The sequence below is a fragment of the Aotus nancymaae genome, unplaced genomic scaffold (assembly GCF_030222135.1).
Source record: "Aotus nancymaae isolate 86718 unplaced genomic scaffold, 86718_ANA_hifiasm-v0.15.2.pri h1tg000004l, whole genome shotgun sequence".
Classification (NCBI taxonomy): Eukaryota; Metazoa; Chordata; class Mammalia; order Primates; family Aotidae; genus Aotus; species Aotus nancymaae.
Genome location: NW_026988415.1, coordinates 1,067,186 through 1,085,301, shown reverse-complemented (window position 1 = coordinate 1,085,301; position 18,116 = coordinate 1,067,186). Strand labels below are relative to the sequence as shown.

Below are 18,116 nucleotides of genomic sequence, written 5' to 3'. Positions count from 1 at the left end.
CGCAGAAAGAAGCCGCCCCACAGTCTACGTGACCTCTGTTCTTAGCTCTGAGGATGGGGCTAAGTGGCAGGCTCACTTGTACCACGGGCAGGAAGTTGAGTAACCTTCAGGGGAATGAGGTGTTGGTGTAAAGGGAGATGTCCGCTCATCTCAAGGGTTTGGGGGTCGAGGAAGGACAGGCTCCAGCAGGAGTAAAGATGAATAACCCACAGAAGGACTTTGGAATCCCCACCGCATACCTGGAGGGGGTCAGCTGGTGGGGTTAGCCCTGGACACCCCACGCAAGTGTGACGAACGTGGGGACTCCTCACCTCTGTTTCTGAATCTCAGGGAGGGGAGGAGCTGGTTCTCAGAGGGTGAGAGGACAAAACAGGGAGCCTCTGTGTTCGACAGACACAGTGGTCCCAGGATTGGCCAGCAGTCCAAGTGAGGAGCCTAAGGGAGGATTGAGGGTGCCTCCAGACCAGAGAAATTCTCAGATCAAGAGAGGGCCCTGCCCCTACTGTCACCCCAGAGGGCCTGTGCAGGGCTGACTGCTGAGGTCCCTCCTTTATCCTGGGATCGCTGGTGTCAGGGAGGAGTGGCCCTGGTCTGAGGGGGCTGCAGTCACATCGGCAGAGGGAGGGTCCCAGGCCCGGCCAGGAGTCAAAATGCAGACTGAGGGGACCCTGCTCAGCAACCACAGAGGACCTAGCCCCGCCCTGCCCCTTGTGTCAGCCAAGGGAAGCCGCTGGGTGGGTGGGGTGGACTCCCCTCACTTCCTCTCCAGGTGTCTCCTGGAGAGGAAGGCCTCAGGTCAACAGAGGGAGGGTTCCAGACCCTGCAGGCATCAAGATGAGGACCAGGCAGGATCCTCACCCCAGGACACATGGACCCCATTGAATTTGGACCCCTCTTGCTGTACTTCTGGGGAAACCCTGGGCAGGTGTGGCCAGATGTTGGCTGGGGCGTGTCCTTGTGTTCCTTGTCAGGAATATGAGCTCTTGATCTGAGAGACTCTCAGGCAAGTAGAGGGGTGGAGTCCAGTCGCTGCCAGGAGAAATGTGAGGGCCCTGAGTGAGCACCGAGGGGAACATCCACCCCAAAAGCGTGTAGAACTCACAGTGTCCAGCCCGCCCTCTCGGCAGCACTGAAGGACCAGGGCTGTGCTTGCAGTCTGCAGCCTAAGGGCCCCTCGATTCCTCTTCCAGGAGCTCCAGGAAGCAGGCAGGCCTTGGTCTGAGACAGTGTCCTCAGGCCACAGAGCAGAGGCCGCCCGGGCAGTGTCAGCAGTGAAGGTGAAGTGTTCGCCCCGAATGTGCACCAAGGGCCCCGCCTGCCCCAGCACACGTAGGAGTCCAGAGCGCCCAGCCCCATCCACCCTACTGTCACCCAGAGAGCCTTGGTCTCTGCGGGCCAGGTGCACGCTGACTAGCCCTCTCACTTCCTCCTTCAGGTTCCCAGGGGACAGGCTGACCAGGAGGACAGGAGCCCCAAGAAGCCCCAGAGCAGCACTGAAGAAGACCCGTAAGTCAGCATTTGTTAGAACCTCCAAGGTTCGCTTCTCAGCTGCGGTCTCTCACACGCTCCCTCTCTCCCCAGGCCTGTGGGTCTCCATCGTCCAGCTGCTGCTCACAGTCCCAACTGCTGCCCTGACCAGAGTCATCATGGCTCTTGAGCAGAAGAGTCTGCACAGCAAGCCTGATGAAGACCTTGAAGCCCAAGGGGAGGACCTGGGCCTAGTGGGTACCCAGGATCCCACAGACAAGGAGCAGGAGGCTACCTCCTCCTCCTCCTCTGAGGAGGAGGTGTCTGCTGCTGGGCCATCAAGTCCTTCCCAGAGTCCTCAGGGAGGCTCCCTGAGGAGTCTGTGGAGCCAATTCGATGAGGGCTCCAGCAGTCAACAAGAGGAAGGGCCAAGCACCTGGGTCGACCTAGCTCACCTGGAGCCCTCGTTCCAAGAAGCAGTGAAATCTAAGGTGGGCGAGTTGATGCGTCTCCTGCTCCACAAATACAAAGTCAAGGAGCCGGTCACAGAGGCAGAAATGCTGGAGAGTGTCATCGAGAATTACGAGCAGTACTTTCCTGTGATCTTCGGCAAAGCCTCCGAGTTCATGCAGCTGATCTTCGGAGTTGAAGTGAAGGAGGTGGACCACGCCAGCCACTCCTACATCCTTGTCCCTGCTCTTGGCCTCTCATGTGATAGCATGCTGGATGACGGTCACAGCATGCCCAAGGTCGCCCTCCTGATCGTTGTCCTGGGCGTGATCATAGTCAAAGACTACTGCGCCCCTGAAGAGGTTATCTGGGAAGCATTGAGTGCGATGGGGCTGTATGTTGGGATGGAGCACGCTTTCTATGGGGAGCCCAGGAAGCTGCTCACCGAAGATTGGGTGCAGGAAGGCTATCTGGAGTACCGCCAGGTGCCCGGCAGTGATCCTGAGCGCTACGAGTTCCTGTGGGGTTCAAAGGCCTACGCTGAAACCAGCTACGAGGAAGTCATAGATTATTTGCTCATGATCAATGCAAGAGGTCCCATCTGCTACCCATCCCTGTGTGAAGAGGTTTTGGGAGAGGAGCAAGAGGGAGTCTGAGCACCGGTCACAGCCAGGGCCAATGTCTGTGGGGCCAGGGCCGCACCCAGCAGTTGTCCTGCCCCACATGGCATGAGACCCACTCTTTACTCTCTGTTGGAAGATTGCAGTCGGTGTTCTGAGTGGCAGTGGGTGGAAGTGAACACACTCTATACCATCTCTGGGTTCCTTGTCTATTGGGTGACTTGGAAATGCATGCTTGCTCCCTTTTGGAATTCTTCAAATGTTGTTTTAATGGTCAGTTTAATAAAACCTCAACCATCGAAGTTAATGGATGACAGTTGTCACACGTACTGCTGTTCAGGTTATTTAGGAGTAAGATATTTAGCAGGTTATTTAGCTCATGAAGTAAGGCAGTGAAAGTCGAGTTAATTCTTGCCTTCTACCTCTTTCCCTCCCCTGCAAAATTAAATATACACGTGTACACCTGGATTCCCTTGGCTTCTTTGAGAATGTAAGAGAAATAAAACTGAATAAATAATTTTTCCTGTTCACTGGCTCATTCGTTTCTCCAAACATGCACTGAGCATCTGTTACTCGGAACATTCTGGCTCAGTAGTAGAGATGCGAAGGTTAGCCAGACCCGTCCCTTCACCACAGGGAGGTGAAGTCTAGGAGCCACAGTCATAAAATGAAGGTGGTGAGATGTCCTCTAAGGACTAGAGGAAAATAAAACATGGGTGAGGGTTTGGGGCTCTAGATCACAGCAGTGGAGTGTGTATGCCCTGAGCCAGGGCCTTTGGGGCTTTGGTACACTGCAGTTCCTTCTAGGGGAGCTACCTCTAATGATGAAGCTGGATGGTGCCAGAGCCAGATTCTCAGAGGAAGATAGACAGGCCTGGAATGGAGAACTGCTCAGCAGTTTCTTTTGGGTGGTGGATGAACAGAGAAGAGCTTCCACGTGGGGCAGGAATAGAAGGAAACTGTCCTGCGCTCTTGTCTCGGTGCGGCTGAACACAGTGCAGGGGCTGGGTGATGGGTACCCGTCGTCCGCAAGGGTTTTCTGCGGCATAAGCGTGAATCTCCCAGGAAGGGAAGCCCAGAATTCATTGGTGGTTTCTGCCTGTCTTGGAGACCCAGAGTTGATCCTATTTAAAAGGCATTCTAATCAAGTTATCTCAAGTGGGATTTGACCAATTGTAAGGAAAGGCTAGATTTTGAGCGTTAAAAAAATGAGTGAAAACAGTGTCTTGGATCAAAGAGCAGCTGGGAGAGAGGCAAGGAGTTGATTCTTGATTCAAATTCTAGGAGCTCTGAGCTGCATCTGGCTGTGCAAGCAGATGGTCCCATCTGGGGGTGGGGGGAGACAGTAACAGATCATCAAGTGTTCGATTCTCACAAGGAGCCGGCAACCTAGATCCCTCAGGGGCGCAGTTCACAATAGGATTGCTCCTCTGAGGAGCTAATGTCTCTGCTGATCTGACGGGAGGTGGAGTTCAGCTTCACTTGCTTGCCCAACCACTCACCTCCTGCTGTGCAGCCTAGTTCCCATCCATGGCGGGGGAGGGGGGTGTTGGGGACCCCTGAGCTAATACATTTGAAAGGATATGTAACATAGTAGACACGTTGAGCATTTCAAGGCAAATCTGGTCTCTTCAGAAACTACTCTGAGAAATGAACATTGTTGTTGTCATAACAGTTTATAGTTTCCGTAAAATTTCCTCTACTTCTAGCTGTGTTCAAAGCTGTTGCTTCTCCAAAACCGTGTTTTCTGGGGTTTGGTTTGGTTTCATGAGACAGAGTCTCGCTCTGTTGCCCAGGCTGGAGTGCAGTAGTGGCAAGCTCACAGCTCACTGCAGTCCCCGCCTCCCAAGCTCAAGCAATTTTCATGCCTCAGCTTCCCCCCCGAGTAGCTGGTATCACAGGCATGCACTGCACGCCTGGCTGATTTTTGTATTTTGAGTAGAGACGGGGTTTCACCATCTTGGCCAGGCTGCTCTTGAACTCCTGGCCTCAACTGATCTGCCTGTCTCTGCCTCACAAAGTACCGGGATTACAGGCTTGAGCCACCACACCTGGCCCAAAGCCATGTGTTTTAAATTTCTCAGATTGACATCGGGACTTTTAGCTTGTCTGATCTACTTAAATATCTAACATTTGATTCCATCAACATTATTTATTGTTTTTCTAAAATTTCCAAAATTTCATTACTTTTTCTCCTCTTGTGCATATTATCCAGATCCTTCTGCTCACCTTAGGTTTGATTTCCTTTTTCTTTTCCAGTTATTGAAGATCAGAATATACATATTTGAGTCTTTTATTACTTTCTAATATAAGCAGCTCAGTACATCAAACTTCCCCTAGGCACATTTTAGCTGAATGGCAGATATTTTAAAACATCACATTTCCATTTTATTTATTTGAAAATATTTTTTAGCTTCGAGAATTTTTTCAACGTGGATTAGCTTTAATTTGTTTCCTTCTTTTCTGGTTAGTTAAGGTAGAAGCTCAGATTATTTATGTGAGATCTTTCTTTTACTTTAATCTAAGTACTAAATGTTATAATTTTCTCTCTAACAGTGTGCTCAGAAAACAGCACCAGAGGGAACCAGAGGTTGAGAGTTGTCTTACCCAGGACCCAGCATCAAGCAAATGCTGAGTGAAGGAGGGTTAGGCATGGCAGATGCCTAAGTGCGCAAGAAAGAGGGCCCCGTGGCTAATGAGGCTGGGAAAGGAAGGCCTTGGAGGAGTGAGGGGTTGGTGCTTACACAACTGACAAGTTCTGAGCCACAGTTTAGAAAGACTCCTCTGGGGCCTAGGGAGTAACGCCACACAACTACACCCATCTGAACTTTGACTAACCTGACAAAAACAAGCAATGGGGAAAGGATTCCCTATTTAATAAACGGTGTTGGGAAAACTGGCTAGCCATATGCAGAAAGCTGAAACTGGACCACTTCCTTATACCTTATACAACAATTAACTCTAGATGGATTAAAGATTTAAACGTAAGACCCAACGCCATAAAAACCCTAGAAGAAAACCTAGGCAAAACCATTCAGGACACAGGCATAGGCAAGGACTTCATGACTAAAACACCAAAAGCAACGCGAACGAAAGCCAAAATAGACAAATGGGATCTAATTAAACTTAAGAGCTTCTGCACAGCAAAAGAAATTATCATTAGAGTGAACCAGTAACCAACAGAATGGGAAAAAAATTTTTGCAATCTACCCATCTGACAAAGGGCTGATATCCAGAATCTGCAAAACTTAAACAAATTTACAAGAAAAAAACAAACAACCCCATCAAAAAGTGGGTGAAGGATATGAACAGACACTTTACGAAAGAAGACATTTATGCAGCCAACAAACATATGAAAAAAAGGTCATCATTGCTGGTCATTAGAGAAATGCAAATCAAAACCACATTGACATACCGTATCACGCCAGTTAGAATGGCAATCATTTAAAATCTGGAGACAACAGATGCTGGAGAGGATATGGAGAAATAGGAACACTTTGACACTGTTGATGGGAGTGTAAATTAGTGCAACCATTGTGGAAGACAGTGTGGCGATTCCTCAAGGACCTAGAAATAGAAATTCCATTTGACCCAGCAATCCCATTACTGGGTATATACTCAAAGGATTATAAATTGTTCTATTATAAAGACACATGCACACGTATGTTCACTACGGCACTAGTCACAATAGCAAATACTTGGAACCAACCCAAATGCCCATCAATGATAGACTGGATAAAGAAAATGTGGCACATAGACACCATGGAATACTATGCAGCCATAAAAAAGAATGAGTTCATGTCCTTCGCAGGGACATGGATGAAACTGGAAACCATCATTCTCAGCAAACTGACACAAGAACAGAAAACCAAACACTACATGTTTTCACTCATAAGTGGGTGTTGAACAACGAGAACACGTGGAGACAGGGAAGGGAACATTACACACCAAGGCCTGTTGGGGGGTAGGGGGGCTAGAGGAGGGATAGCAGGGGGTGGGGGGATTGGGGAGGGATAACATTAGGAGTAATACCTAATGTAGATGAAAGGGGGATGGATACAGCAAACCACCATGGCATGTGTATAATAGCCTTGTAACAATCCTGCACGATCTGCACACGTACCCTAGAACTTAAAGTTAAAAAAAAAAGAAGAAGAAGAAAAGAAAGACTCCTCTGCGGTAGGATGAACCAAGTGCAGGGACACATCCTAGAGCCTGGGAGAGATCAGCAAGGAAGAAGCTCCTGAAAGGCCAGGGGTAGGATGAGGAAGGAAGGGCCTGGGGGACCATGTGACAGGCAAGGCCTACATAGCGATTCTTGCCCTGCGGCTGGCCTCGTGCCTTGGGGCCCCACTGTCAAGAGCTCGGCACTGTTCTCGATCACTGCACAGCTACAAAGACGCTGCAGCAAGTCCGCACTGAGACTGCTTTCCACAGGGCCCCTGGTCCTCATACCCTAGTCAGCTGTGCTCTGCTTGGGTCGTCTGACCATGATTATTTCATTCATAAAGCAGCAATGCAGGGGCCATCTCAGGGGCCTTTGCAGCAAGGAAGAGAAGACCAACCATTTTCCTCAAAGGGGCTTGCAGGTGGCAGATGACTCATGAAGACTGTCTGAATGATTGCTGAAGGTTGCAAAGCTGAACTTTGGGGACTGAGCAGGCTCAGCCAGAGGAGGCCAGCCTTCCCATGACTCTTCTTGACTAGATTTAAGTCAGCACCCTAAATATTCTCTCCAGGGGATAAGAGTAGCTTGATGTCTTAGACTTGTAATCCCAGTGGACATTCTGTGACTTAAAACCAAGGAGAATGGTGGGTAATGGTCCTACAGAAGCCACATGACATAGTGTGACTAAATCAAATCAATACCAGCTCTTGGCTGAATGCTACCGTGTAGCTTCCCTAGTGATTTCCTTCATGATTGTTCCCCTCCCACCTAATGGCCAAAGGCCCTTATAAAAGTAATCAGCAGGGCTCATGAGGTCACAAAAGCCACCACTAAGTATCATTTGCAGTGTTAAGAACTCCCCTATGAAAAAGCACTTTGGTATGTAAGTGAAAGATGCCAGCTGTGTAACTGAATACTCAAGGATCTCCTTTAGAGATGTCACCGATATTTTAATATTTAGCCTTAGAGTATGTGTACCTAGAGGTTACATTGAGTCCTTGAACAAAACCTTCGCAACGCTGTTTAAAAAGCATGACGACTATGATCCAAACCTGCATCCAGGCATGTGGGGCACTATGAAAAATTAGATAGCCCTGAGATTAAAAGGCACCTTGGGAGAGCCTCCTCCAACCCTCTTCGCACCCAGGGCTGACCCCGAGTGGGCAAAGGGTGCTACTCAATGGGACAAGGGCCCAGGGTCCTTTCAGCCTGGGGCCTTTCCACTGTATCACTCTGTCTCCCTATACAGAGTGGATATTAAGAACAAAGTTGTCTTTAATGGCTAGAGAAGGTGTATCAACCAAAAGACCGTTGTATCCTCTCATCTGAGGCTGAAGATGACTTTCATTTAGGTTTTCTCCTTCCTCCTGCCCACCCCAACACACACTCATATTCTCATCTATTTTCAAATACACAATGATGGCACTTTTGTGCTGGATTACTTTAATCAGGTCTAACTAAACAAGTAGAAACTTTTCTTAGGACAGTCTGTGTACAGCAGGCCTCAGAAATGCGCATGTCTTGGGCAATGAAAACAGTATTTGTGAGCAAAAATAGAAACTAAAGGTAATCTCCTGTTGCGATCTGCAAGACGGAGAGATGCAGGGGCAAGCAGAGCTCCACAGGAGACTCCAAGGCATAGCTGAGGATGTGGCCATCCAACCACAAATGGTGCTTTGGGTAACACCATGGTAGGGGAGTGAGAGGAGTGCTCCCGCCATACTTAAGCACAGCACCCCTCTGGGGACAACTCCATCAAGTGGAATAAGAAACACTTTATCCGGGCCCACTGGCGCAGAGCCAACCAATCATTAGGAGTACCTGGAAGAGACCAAGGAGGAAGGAGATGGGGGGATTGTAAAAGAGGGGTGCTACTAACGCAGACCAGGCCAAACAGCCTGGTAGGGACCACCATCTCCTAGAAGGCAGTCACCCGTGAGGGGCCCGTCTGACTCAGGCAGTCTTGGTGAAACCCAAGCTAGGTCTAACTAGAGGCTGGCTCTTGAGCGAATCAGAGGCTAGCAAAAGGCCTCCCCTGTCTTCAGGGGTGGGAATGGCCATAGAGTCATGGCTCCTCAGCTCATCTGGGGCCTGGCCCTAAGACACAATGTGCCTGTCAGAAGACGGGAGACTCCCTGGGAACTTAAACCATGCCTGTTTACACTTTTAGAAAAGGGAGAAGCTGAAAGCTACGCTACCTGTCTCCTCCCCCAACATCTGGCCAGGGCCCCCTCTCCAGATTGGCTGAGAGCCACCTTTGTGACATCACGTGAAAAATAAAGCAGATGATGAGTTAAGCAGCTGGTTGCCCTGACACCGAGACTCTAGAATTCTGTGGACAGTATTTCTTGGGCACCCGCACTGGGACTGAAGGCATACTGGACTTGCTAGGACAGTGATAAGGGTCTTGGGTACAAAATGCTCCCGATTCTGGTGTAGCTCCATGGCGAGTCAGAATACTGAACAGGAATATGAAGCCAAGCTGGCCCCATCTGTTGGTGGAGAACCAACAAGTGGGGGCCCATCTAGTTCATCACCTGATCCAAATGTGGATTCCAGGGAGCTTTTGGACAGGCACGAGGACCAAGCCGTGAGCCAAGACTCAGGTTCTCAAGACAACCCACAACCAGAAGACCAAAACCAACGCGTGGCCAGCATGGAAGACAACCGCAACCTTTTTAGGCTTTCCTTCCCAAGAAAGCTTTGGATGATGGTGGAGGAAGACACATTCCAGTCTGTGAACTGGAACGATGATGGAGATGCTGTGATCATCGAGAAGGATCTCCTCCAGAGGGAGATTCTTCAACGGAGAGGCGCAGAGAAGATCTTCAAAACAGATAGCTTGAAGAGTTTCATTCGCCAACTGAACCTCTACGGATTCCGCAAAATACGCGCAAGCACCTCTCCAAGAGACAAGAATGTGATGGTAAAGTACAAGGCATTTCTGTAATCCCTTTCCTTTGTTTCTCAAACATCTTCATAGGACACCAATGCAAATAATATACCGTAAAAGAGTTAAGTGTCAAAGATAACTTTTTTATATGTATTTTGCTTATTGAAAGATGCAAACTATACAATTTTAAAAGTAGGAATTTTGACATTAAACTACAATTCCCTTAAAGATAATATAAAGGAACATATTATCCAGACCCGCATATTACCTCTAAGGGGGTTGCAGTTTAATATCAAAATTCATGCTAGTTATATATTACCACCTTGCCCTATGAACTGTTTACCTCTAGTCAGGTCATGCTGTAGGGCATACCACACCTGCTGCCACTTAAAGCATTCTTTTCTCCATTGCAAAACAAGATCATCATTTTGGGAGGCAGGAAAGGAATAATTTATCCCGGAACGACTAACATACTTCATTTTGTTTCAGATCTACCACAACTCCAATTTTCAGAGAGGCAAGCCCTGGCTCCTGGAGAATATCCGGAGAAACGGTGACCTCAGAAACGCCACTCAGCAAGCGACCCACGTCCCAGCTCCAAAGAGGTCGAAGCTGGTACCTATAAGACACCCCCTACAAATCCATCACAGCAATGACAAGGATGCAGCCATCGAAATGTCCCAGGGGGGAACCCCCAATGTTCAGGGACCCAGTGGCACCCAGTCCTTCCCGTGCCCACACCCTGGTACGTGGCCCATCTATGTGAACCCTATCACTGGGCATCCCCCGGGATATGGGCCCCCTCAGGAACCAAATGACCCAAATAGGGAGGGCACCTCTGGAAATGACGCGTTTGCATCTTCGGCTACTGCCGGGATGGAAAGCGCAAGGGAAGTGCCTAGCAGCCTGGTTTGCCCAGATATTAGTAGTCTAATGTTTTCGTGCAATGTCTGCTACTCCATTCTGTTGGCCTCCCTCTTGGTCATGACTCCAAACGAGCCCTCTGATGATGAGGAGGAGGAGGAGGAAGACTCCTCAGGTTACAACTCTACACTCTGTGAACAGTTCAGAAACAATCCAAATCCATGAATTCACAGGCCACTAGTGCCCAATAAAAGTTGCCATTTTCTAATGAGAAACACCTTTTTGGTCTTAAGAAAGAAAAACAAAATTCCATGGAAATAAATAATAAACAATTTAAATGAGAACTGGTGTCTGTGTTCTTTCTAACCTTCTATACGACACGCATCTCATTGGCACAAGCCAGAAGAGGCTGAAAATCCTGTCCAAGACAGGCTTTGGTCCCCACTGTCCTCATTCATTTGGAGAAGCAGCATTTTCACACACCCAGCAAAGGATGTTGCTAGGAAGCGTCGAGGCCAAGCCCAAGAAGACCTGGTCCCCTGAGATTTGCCTGCTGGTCAGGAGAAAGAATAGCCTCACTCCTTATCCTGGCAGTATCTTTAAACAGGAGATTCTTCCCCATGGGTCCCTCCCAATGTTGCCAGGAAGTGTCTGATCAGCAGGTCAGCATCCCTAGTCTAGCCTACCGGGGCCCCCTGAGTCAGGCCACCCCATTTTGCCAAGGGATTTACGACCACTGTAACATCCCGGCTCAGAAGAGAAGGGCCACTGCTAGGATATGAAGTAGCTGTGTGATGCAGATGACACACATGCTTCAGGAACTGACAGACACTTTCATAAGAGAGTGAGAGTAACCTGAAAGGACAGACAGCTGCTCTTGTCTGACGTCCTCTCCATCCTGGATGAGTCAGTCCATTAATGGCTGCTCACTACCAGGCAAACATTCGGTGCCAGGTCCGGCTTTCTGTAATGTCGCCTGCGTGCTAGATTTGATGAGTTTTGACCGGAACGGAGACAGGGGAAAACACAGAATGGAGCCTCATAACTGGTCATCTACAACACATTTATTTGTATAATCCAGAAATTAGCAGGACCAAAATTGTAGCCATGCCGAGACATTTCCTGGCAGCTTTTCCTTCTACCCAAAGGACAAAGTACTCGAGACACTGCCTGTGTGCCTAAAGAGGCATCACACGAGGAAAGCCCACCCCTACTTCGTTCATCTGAGCAAAAAAACCTATTCCCATGCACAGTGCTTAGTGGCTGGGGCTCTCCAGAGCAGGGGAAATTCAGACTTCACCTAATGTATGTAGGTCTGCATCATGATGGTGAATTGAAAGCAGCTAAACGATTTAGCTGGTTTCATCTGATGGTGAATTGAAATCATGATTTAGCTGGTTTCCCTGCAACATTCCTCTCAGGAGCCCACACTTGTCACACCTCATGCCCCAAAGGGATCAGGTGCTCTGGGATGTCTACCTGGAATACCTCCTTGCCTCCTTTCCTAGGTATGGGCTCCAGTAACCACCTGGGGTTTGAAATCACAGTCAGGTACTTCTGCTTCAGGCTGGTCAGTACAGCTTGATTTTCTAGTTCCACAGCCTCATCAGGAGTTAGGTCTTCGGGGCACTGGAAAGTTTCCCCAATGTCAACGAGTCCTGTACACAAAGAGAGATACACATGAATGCTTTTCACTTCCATAGCCCAAGGCCTGCCTGTGTGACAACACATTTACTCAAAGTCACAATCAATAGAAAGTAAGACGGCATCAGCAAAATGACAAGAAGGGGGTCGAGTCTTTTTTCCACAGCTTTGATAACGAACCAAACTCGATTCAGCGAATGCTGGGAAAGGCAGCGGGGAGGGCTCCAGAAAGGCAGAGGAGAGGGTCTTGTCTTCAGTGAAGCCACACAAGTAAGAGGCGGGTCCAAGCCAGACTGCTGAAGGCAGCGGTTGCAGATTGGAAGGGCACCAGCTACCGCCTGGGAACCTACAGGTGATGCCTACGCAGGTCACCGGCGGACAGGTGCTGATGTCAGAATTCAGTCACTCAGAGGTTAGGGGACTCGCCCAGGGTGCCGTGAGTGGTGGGGCTGGGGCAGGCTCGTGAAGCCAGGCAGACAGCCCAACTCTAGAGGCCACCTGACCCATTTGGCAGGCTGAACTTGGTCTCTGGCAGACATGTGCAACCCGTGCACACACGCACACACACACACACACACACACACACACACACCCCAAACACCACACGTACCATGTGCACAGGGACCTGACCCGGCTTCTCACTGAGATCAGAAACAGGAACTGAGGCCCAGAGTGGAGAAACAATGTAGCAGAGCATGCGGAAGCCAGGCCCGCCAACCCCCAGCCCAGGGCCCTCGCTGCCCCTTTGGAGGTTTGTCATCAAAGGAAACTGTGCTGTACACGCCAATCAGTTCAGACGACAACAGGAGGCCCCACACTCCCAAGCAAGATCTTGGGTGGCGGCTCCGGGAGTTGCCTGCGCATTTGGCACATCGTCACTTACCCGCTATCACTCCTCGACCAAACTTTTCCCCTTCTCGGAGCAATGCCTGAACCCGGGCAGGCGTCATCCGGAGCCTCTCCACCAGCAACTCCCGCCAGGCATCACCTTCCCAGTCCCGGTGAGCAATGTGGATGGCGATGGTACAGTTCCGGTAGCTGCTCAGCAGGGGGCGCCAGCGCGTCTCCACAGTCTTGACTCCATTCAAGACAAAGCCAGCATAAGGCTGCCGGAAGGAGAGGCAGCCAAACTTCATCTTCGCAAGCTCCCGGGGCCTCCTGTGGCCTGCCGAAGCACAGAAGCGCGTCACACGCCAGCCCTCCAAGCTCACTGGCAGTGGTCCTGACCTTTCCCCCGTGTCTCCCAGGTCCCTTAAATCCCACTGACCTTGATGGTCCACTGCTTCCGTGTGTCACTACGCAGTCACTGATGTCCAGCGCCACGGAAGGCCCAAGAAAAGGGGTTGGGACTCGGCTGACTCAGGTCCATTTCATGGAGTCCTTGGGGAGGTCTGGAGTAGGGCGGGGGCAGCTAGAGGAAGGCACAGGCCAGATAGCGTGTGGTCAGTGCTATGACAGAGGTCACCAAGCCCTAGGGAACACAGAGGACAGAGGGCCCCCTCGGCCTAGACAGAGTGGAGAGGCGGGGCTGGTGTTAGCCCTCTTCCAGCACAGAGGGGCAGTCCCAGGCTCTGCTTCTCTTCTGTTCCCCCTGCTGTGCCCCGCCAGTACTCTCAGTGCCCTGGCCTTGCTGCCACCAAGGCACTGACGTTCCCGGCTCCTACTGCAGGGCTGCTGAGCCCAGGTCACTGATATCCAATCTCAGCTCTGCTCTCAGGATGCACCATGACCTCAGTCGGTCCTCAGTCAGACATCTCCTCCCCACCCCTCTGGGTGCCACCTTCCTCAAGCCCTTTCCCCCACCACTGCACTCCACGTCAGCAGACACCCCTGTCCCCGATCTGAGCTGAAAAAAGATTGAAAATCAGAACAACTGCCACCTCCCCGAAACACATGCCAGCCTCTGGCATGGCATGATCCTCAGATCATCAAATGGAATCCTCAAGTAACCAGCAGGGTCAGTGCTACCGTGAGGCTGTCTATGGCTGAGGAGAATGAGGTGCCGGCCCACAGTCACATGCGCTCTTACTTCTCACGCCTCTTGCCTGGGTCCCTGCCTCCTGCGTGTGTACCTTGGGAGAGGGTCCCCTCCTCCTGCATGGAGTACAGCCCTGTGCTTCAGAAGGAGCCATGGGCTTGAAGCCAGAACATCAGCCCAGTCGCAGCCTCTCAAGATGTCTGAGAGGCTTCCCGCCCCAGCCATGTCCTCTCCTCTCCCCTTTATTCACCACCCTGCAGCCACACAGGCCTTCCATCCACTGAGGGAACATGCCAAGCTTGTTTCTACCTCAGGGCTTTTGTCGGTTGTGATGGGTTGCATTGTGTTCTCTTAAAATGCGTATGTCCTAAACCCCAGCACCTCAGAATGGGGCCTTATACATAAGGACACAGTCATTACTGAGGTGATCAAGCAGAACTGAAGTCATTAGGGTTGACCCACATGCAACGTGGCTGGCGTCCTTATGAAAAGGGGGATGTTAGAGACAGTGATGCACACGGGGAGGACACCATGAGAAAACGAAGGCAGAGATAAGGGAGATGCTTCTACAAGCCAAGGAGTGCCGCCCAGTCAACCCAAGCTAAGAGAGAGGGACAGACCAGATTGTCTTTCACAGCCCACAGAACAAACGAACCCGGCCGACACCTGGATTTAAGACTTCCATGCTCCAGAACTGTGAGACAACGAACGTCTGTAGTTTAAGCCAGCCCATTTATGGTCCTTTGCTTCAGCCATCTTGGCAAACTGCTGTTCCCAACACATCTCCATAGGATAGGGCATGACTCTTCCATTTAACAGCACATCAAGCCCATTCTTTCCATCTGCCCACCTTCATCTACCTTGTTTTCACTGCCTGTGTGATATCCCATTGTTGGTCATCCCACAATTTGCCTGACCATTCCTCCACTGAGGGAGAGTTACAAGCTGCTTCCCACTTTTGCCACTAGAAATGGTATTTCCACTAACACTCGCCGTGTGAAGACCTTTTGAAGAGAATGCCTCGGCCGCCTGGCACGCACATCTAAGATGCTGATGTCTGCCTTCCAGCAAATGGCCTTCCACGAAGACTCACCCGTGTACACTCCATCAACCCAGCCACGGTGCCATTTCTTCACACACTTGTGGCTCTGAGCATCATTATTCTGCTGATGGGTGACAAAACATCACCAGGTTCCTTGGTTCTGGATTACTTCTGACAGAGGCTGAATGTCCCCCACAGGGCCTGGCCACACCCATCGGGATATGTGGCTACAGTGAACGTTTGCCTCTTTTCCAAAGCTCAGTTTCTTAGCCAACCCTTTTCTCGTCATCACCACAAAATCACAACAAATGTGAACTGGGTGTGTGGGGAATCCCTAGTAAGAACTCAGGTAACTGGAAAGGCAAGAAGGGGGTTGAGTCCCCTCCTACCTGGTGCTGCAGAGAGTACCTGCTTTGCAGCCTGAGGAGGAAACACTCTTCCACGTAGCTTCTTTACCTGCACAACAAGGAAGATAAGGAGGAAAGGTCATTAAGTGCAAAACAGCAAGGCTGGTTAATGGCCCTAGGAAGGTCATCTACTTAGTAGAAGGCATTGGAAACCAAGAAGAGCTGGGAGGGCCGGTCTTATGAGTAACACACCTGTGCACCTCACTCAGTTTGGTTCTGCTCATCACAGCAGTGGGACCCTCGGCACCTGTCTGGGTCAAGGACCACAGGGTGCACCAGCCTGCAGGGCAGAACATCATTTAAGTAAGTTGAGTCGCATTCCTACAACTGAGCACGCTCTATCCGAGGGGAGAAAAATGCCACTTCCCCTCCCATTGTCACTGGGCGAGGGTTTGGGGGGCTTACATCCCACTCCCCTCAGCTTAATTCTGGGTAGGTCACGCTGAGCACGATGCCACAGGCCACAGAGCTGTGCACTGCCTGGCCTCAGGTCCAGGCAAGCTCACAGCAGAGGGTCCAAGCTGGAGGCAGGGAAGACAGGGCCGAGATGGGGTCGGTGTGTGTGGAGCAGCACAGGGCTTTACTTTTTTGACACAGAGTTCCGCTCTTGTCGTCCAGGCTGGAGTGCAATGGTGCGATCTCGGCTCACCGAAATCTCCGCCTCCCTCAACTTACTTAAACGATGTTCAAGCGATTCTCCTGCCTCAGCCTCTGGAGTAGCTGGGATTACAGGCACGCTCCACCACGCCCGGCTAAAATTGTCGTATTTTTAGTAGAGACGGGGGTTTCTCCATGTTGGTCAGGCTGGTCTAGAACTCCCGACCATTCGCCCGCCTCGGCCTCCCAAAGTGTTGGGATTACAGGCGTGAGCCACCGCGCCCGGCCCGAACACACGGGATTTCTACTCGCAGACGCATGCCGCCAGTAGACACGCTTAGAAGGAGCGGGGCTGAGACCCTGGCGAGAGCAGGGGACAGGAAAGGGTGCCTTGGGCGCGCCCCACACGGGTTCCCAGACTCACATCCAGGGAAACCCCAGCCCTCAGGTGCTGTCCGCAAGACGGCCGAGCACACAGGCTCCCGTACCTTTCAGCCGCGGCCGCTGTTACGGTCTCCGGACCCTGAGAGTGGTCGCGTCCAGGGCCGACTCTGGCTTTTGGCAACAGAAGAACAGTCCTCCGCCTACGCAGGAGGCACGTACTCAGCCTTGCATATAGACAGCCAAGTCTTCAGAAATCCACTCTTCGTGAAGCCATGCACTGACGTCATCACGCACTTACGCACGCACTGGCCGCCAGGAGACGCTGTTCAGTTTACGGGTCCTGACGCCCGCCAGCCCACCAGGCCAGCAGGGGAGCTGGAGACCGGCAGCCTGGACAAACAACCGGAAGGAGGAAAAGGAACCGGAGGGAGGAAAAAGAAGAGGGGCGGGACAAGGCCACCAGGCAGGAGTTTTAAGCTCAGAGCTGCGACACCAGCAGGGAGGAGCTGGGAGAAACCACGGGGGAGGGTCGCGGGCTCAGGGCTGAGAGGAGGAGGTCGCCGAGCTGGGGAGGGGAAGGGCGGGGACTGAGATAATCGCTGGGGCGGGGTTGAGTGGGGCGGGAATTAGGCGGGGTTGGGGGGGCTGGGCGAAACCATTGGGGGTGGGGCCTTGGGGGATGTGAGCGAGGCCTTAGGAGGTGCTTGCGGGGAACCAGCGCGGTGAGGGAGGGGGCCGCTGAGAGGAGGAGGGTGGGGCTGAAAGAAATCGCTGGGGAGGGGCTGGGGGCGGGTCTTTGGAAGCAGAGGCAGGAGAAGCAGGGCGGGGCTTGGGGTGCGGAGGGGCGGGGCTCAGAGGGGTGGGGCTGGTTGGGGGTGGGGTTTTGGTAGCACCCACCGGAGAAGCAGGGCGGGGCTTGGGGAGAGGCGTGGCTCGGGGAGGGGCGGGGCTGAAAAATCTGCTGGGGAGGGCACTGGGGGCGGAGCCTCGGGAGGAGCCACCGGAGAAGCAGGGCGGAGCTGGGGGTGGGGCGGGGCGAGAGTAACCCCGGGGGTGGGACATTGGCCGCAGCCACAGAGGCAGGGCGGTGTTTTGGGAGGGGAGGGGCTGCGAGAAACCGCTGGGGCGGGGCTGGGGCGGGGTCTTGGAAGCGGCCGCAGGAGGAGTAGGGCGGGGCTGGGGGAGAGACATCTCTGGGGCGGGGCTGGAGCGGGGCTTTTGAAGCAGCCCTGAGAGGAACAGGGCGGGCCTCGGGATGGGGCGGAGCCGAGAGAGGCCACTGGGGAGGTGCTGGGGGCGGGGCTTTGGAATCCGTGGCGGGAGAAGCAGCGCGAGGCTGTGGAAGAGCTGAGCGAGAAGCAGCTGCGGGAGCACCCCGCGGATTCCTGAGAACCAGCTTGGGGAGAGCGAGGGCTGGGGAGGTGCAGGGTGGTGTCATGAGAAAGCGCTGTAGGAGGGCCTGGTGCATAGCTCAGCTGCAGGGTGGAGCTGAGGGAAAGCCTGGAGGCTCCGGAGGAGGAGCAGAGCGGGGCTGTGGCAAATCGCTGTGGGAGATGGGGCGGGGCTGCGGGAATGAGCTGGGGAAGGAGGAGCCAAGCTAGA

The 18,116-nt window shown here is 52.1% G+C and overlaps 3 protein-coding genes across 6 annotated transcripts; 2 read left to right on the top strand and 1 right to left on the bottom strand.

The window, feature by feature from the left end:
- The first annotated feature begins 961 nt into the window (after positions 1-961).
- LOC105727299 (melanoma-associated antigen 9) lies at positions 962-3,061 on the top strand. The gene is made up of 2 exons (XM_012467090.2): positions 962-1,506; positions 1,582-3,061. Exons 1-2 carry the CDS (start codon positions 1,296-1,298, stop codon positions 2,571-2,573), a joined length of 1,203 nt encoding a protein of 400 aa, XP_012322513.1. The 5' UTR covers positions 962-1,295; the 3' UTR covers positions 2,574-3,061.
- A 6,015-nt stretch (positions 3,062-9,076) lies between these two features.
- LOC110567694 (heat shock transcription factor, X-linked member 3) lies at positions 9,077-10,806 on the top strand. Its single transcript, XM_021667856.2, has 2 exons — positions 9,077-9,631; positions 10,088-10,806. Exons 1-2 carry the CDS (start codon positions 9,149-9,151, stop codon positions 10,685-10,687), a joined length of 1,083 nt encoding a protein of 360 aa, XP_021523531.1. The 5' UTR covers positions 9,077-9,148; the 3' UTR covers positions 10,688-10,806.
- A 700-nt stretch (positions 10,807-11,506) lies between these two features.
- Positions 11,507-17,025, bottom strand: EOLA1 (endothelium and lymphocyte associated ASCH domain 1). Of its 4 annotated transcripts, none has more exons than XM_064360645.1 (6): positions 16,619-17,025; positions 15,726-15,813; positions 15,516-15,582; positions 13,374-13,517; positions 12,990-13,271; positions 11,507-12,120 (listed from the first exon to the last, which is right to left on the bottom strand). In XM_064360645.1, the coding sequence occupies exons 5-6, from the start codon at positions 13,240-13,242 to the stop codon at positions 11,897-11,899; spliced, it is 477 nt and encodes a 158-aa protein (XP_064216715.1). In that variant the 5' UTR covers positions 13,243-13,271; positions 13,374-13,517; positions 15,516-15,582; positions 15,726-15,813; positions 16,619-17,025; the 3' UTR covers positions 11,507-11,896. The 4 variants fall into 4 exon arrangements, with proteins under 4 accessions (XP_064216715.1, XP_064216716.1, XP_064216708.1 ...); XM_064360646.1 differs by having other exon boundaries at positions 15,535-15,582; XM_064360638.1 differs by lacking the exon at positions 15,726-15,813.
- Between the last annotated feature and the right edge of the window lie 1,091 nt (positions 17,026-18,116).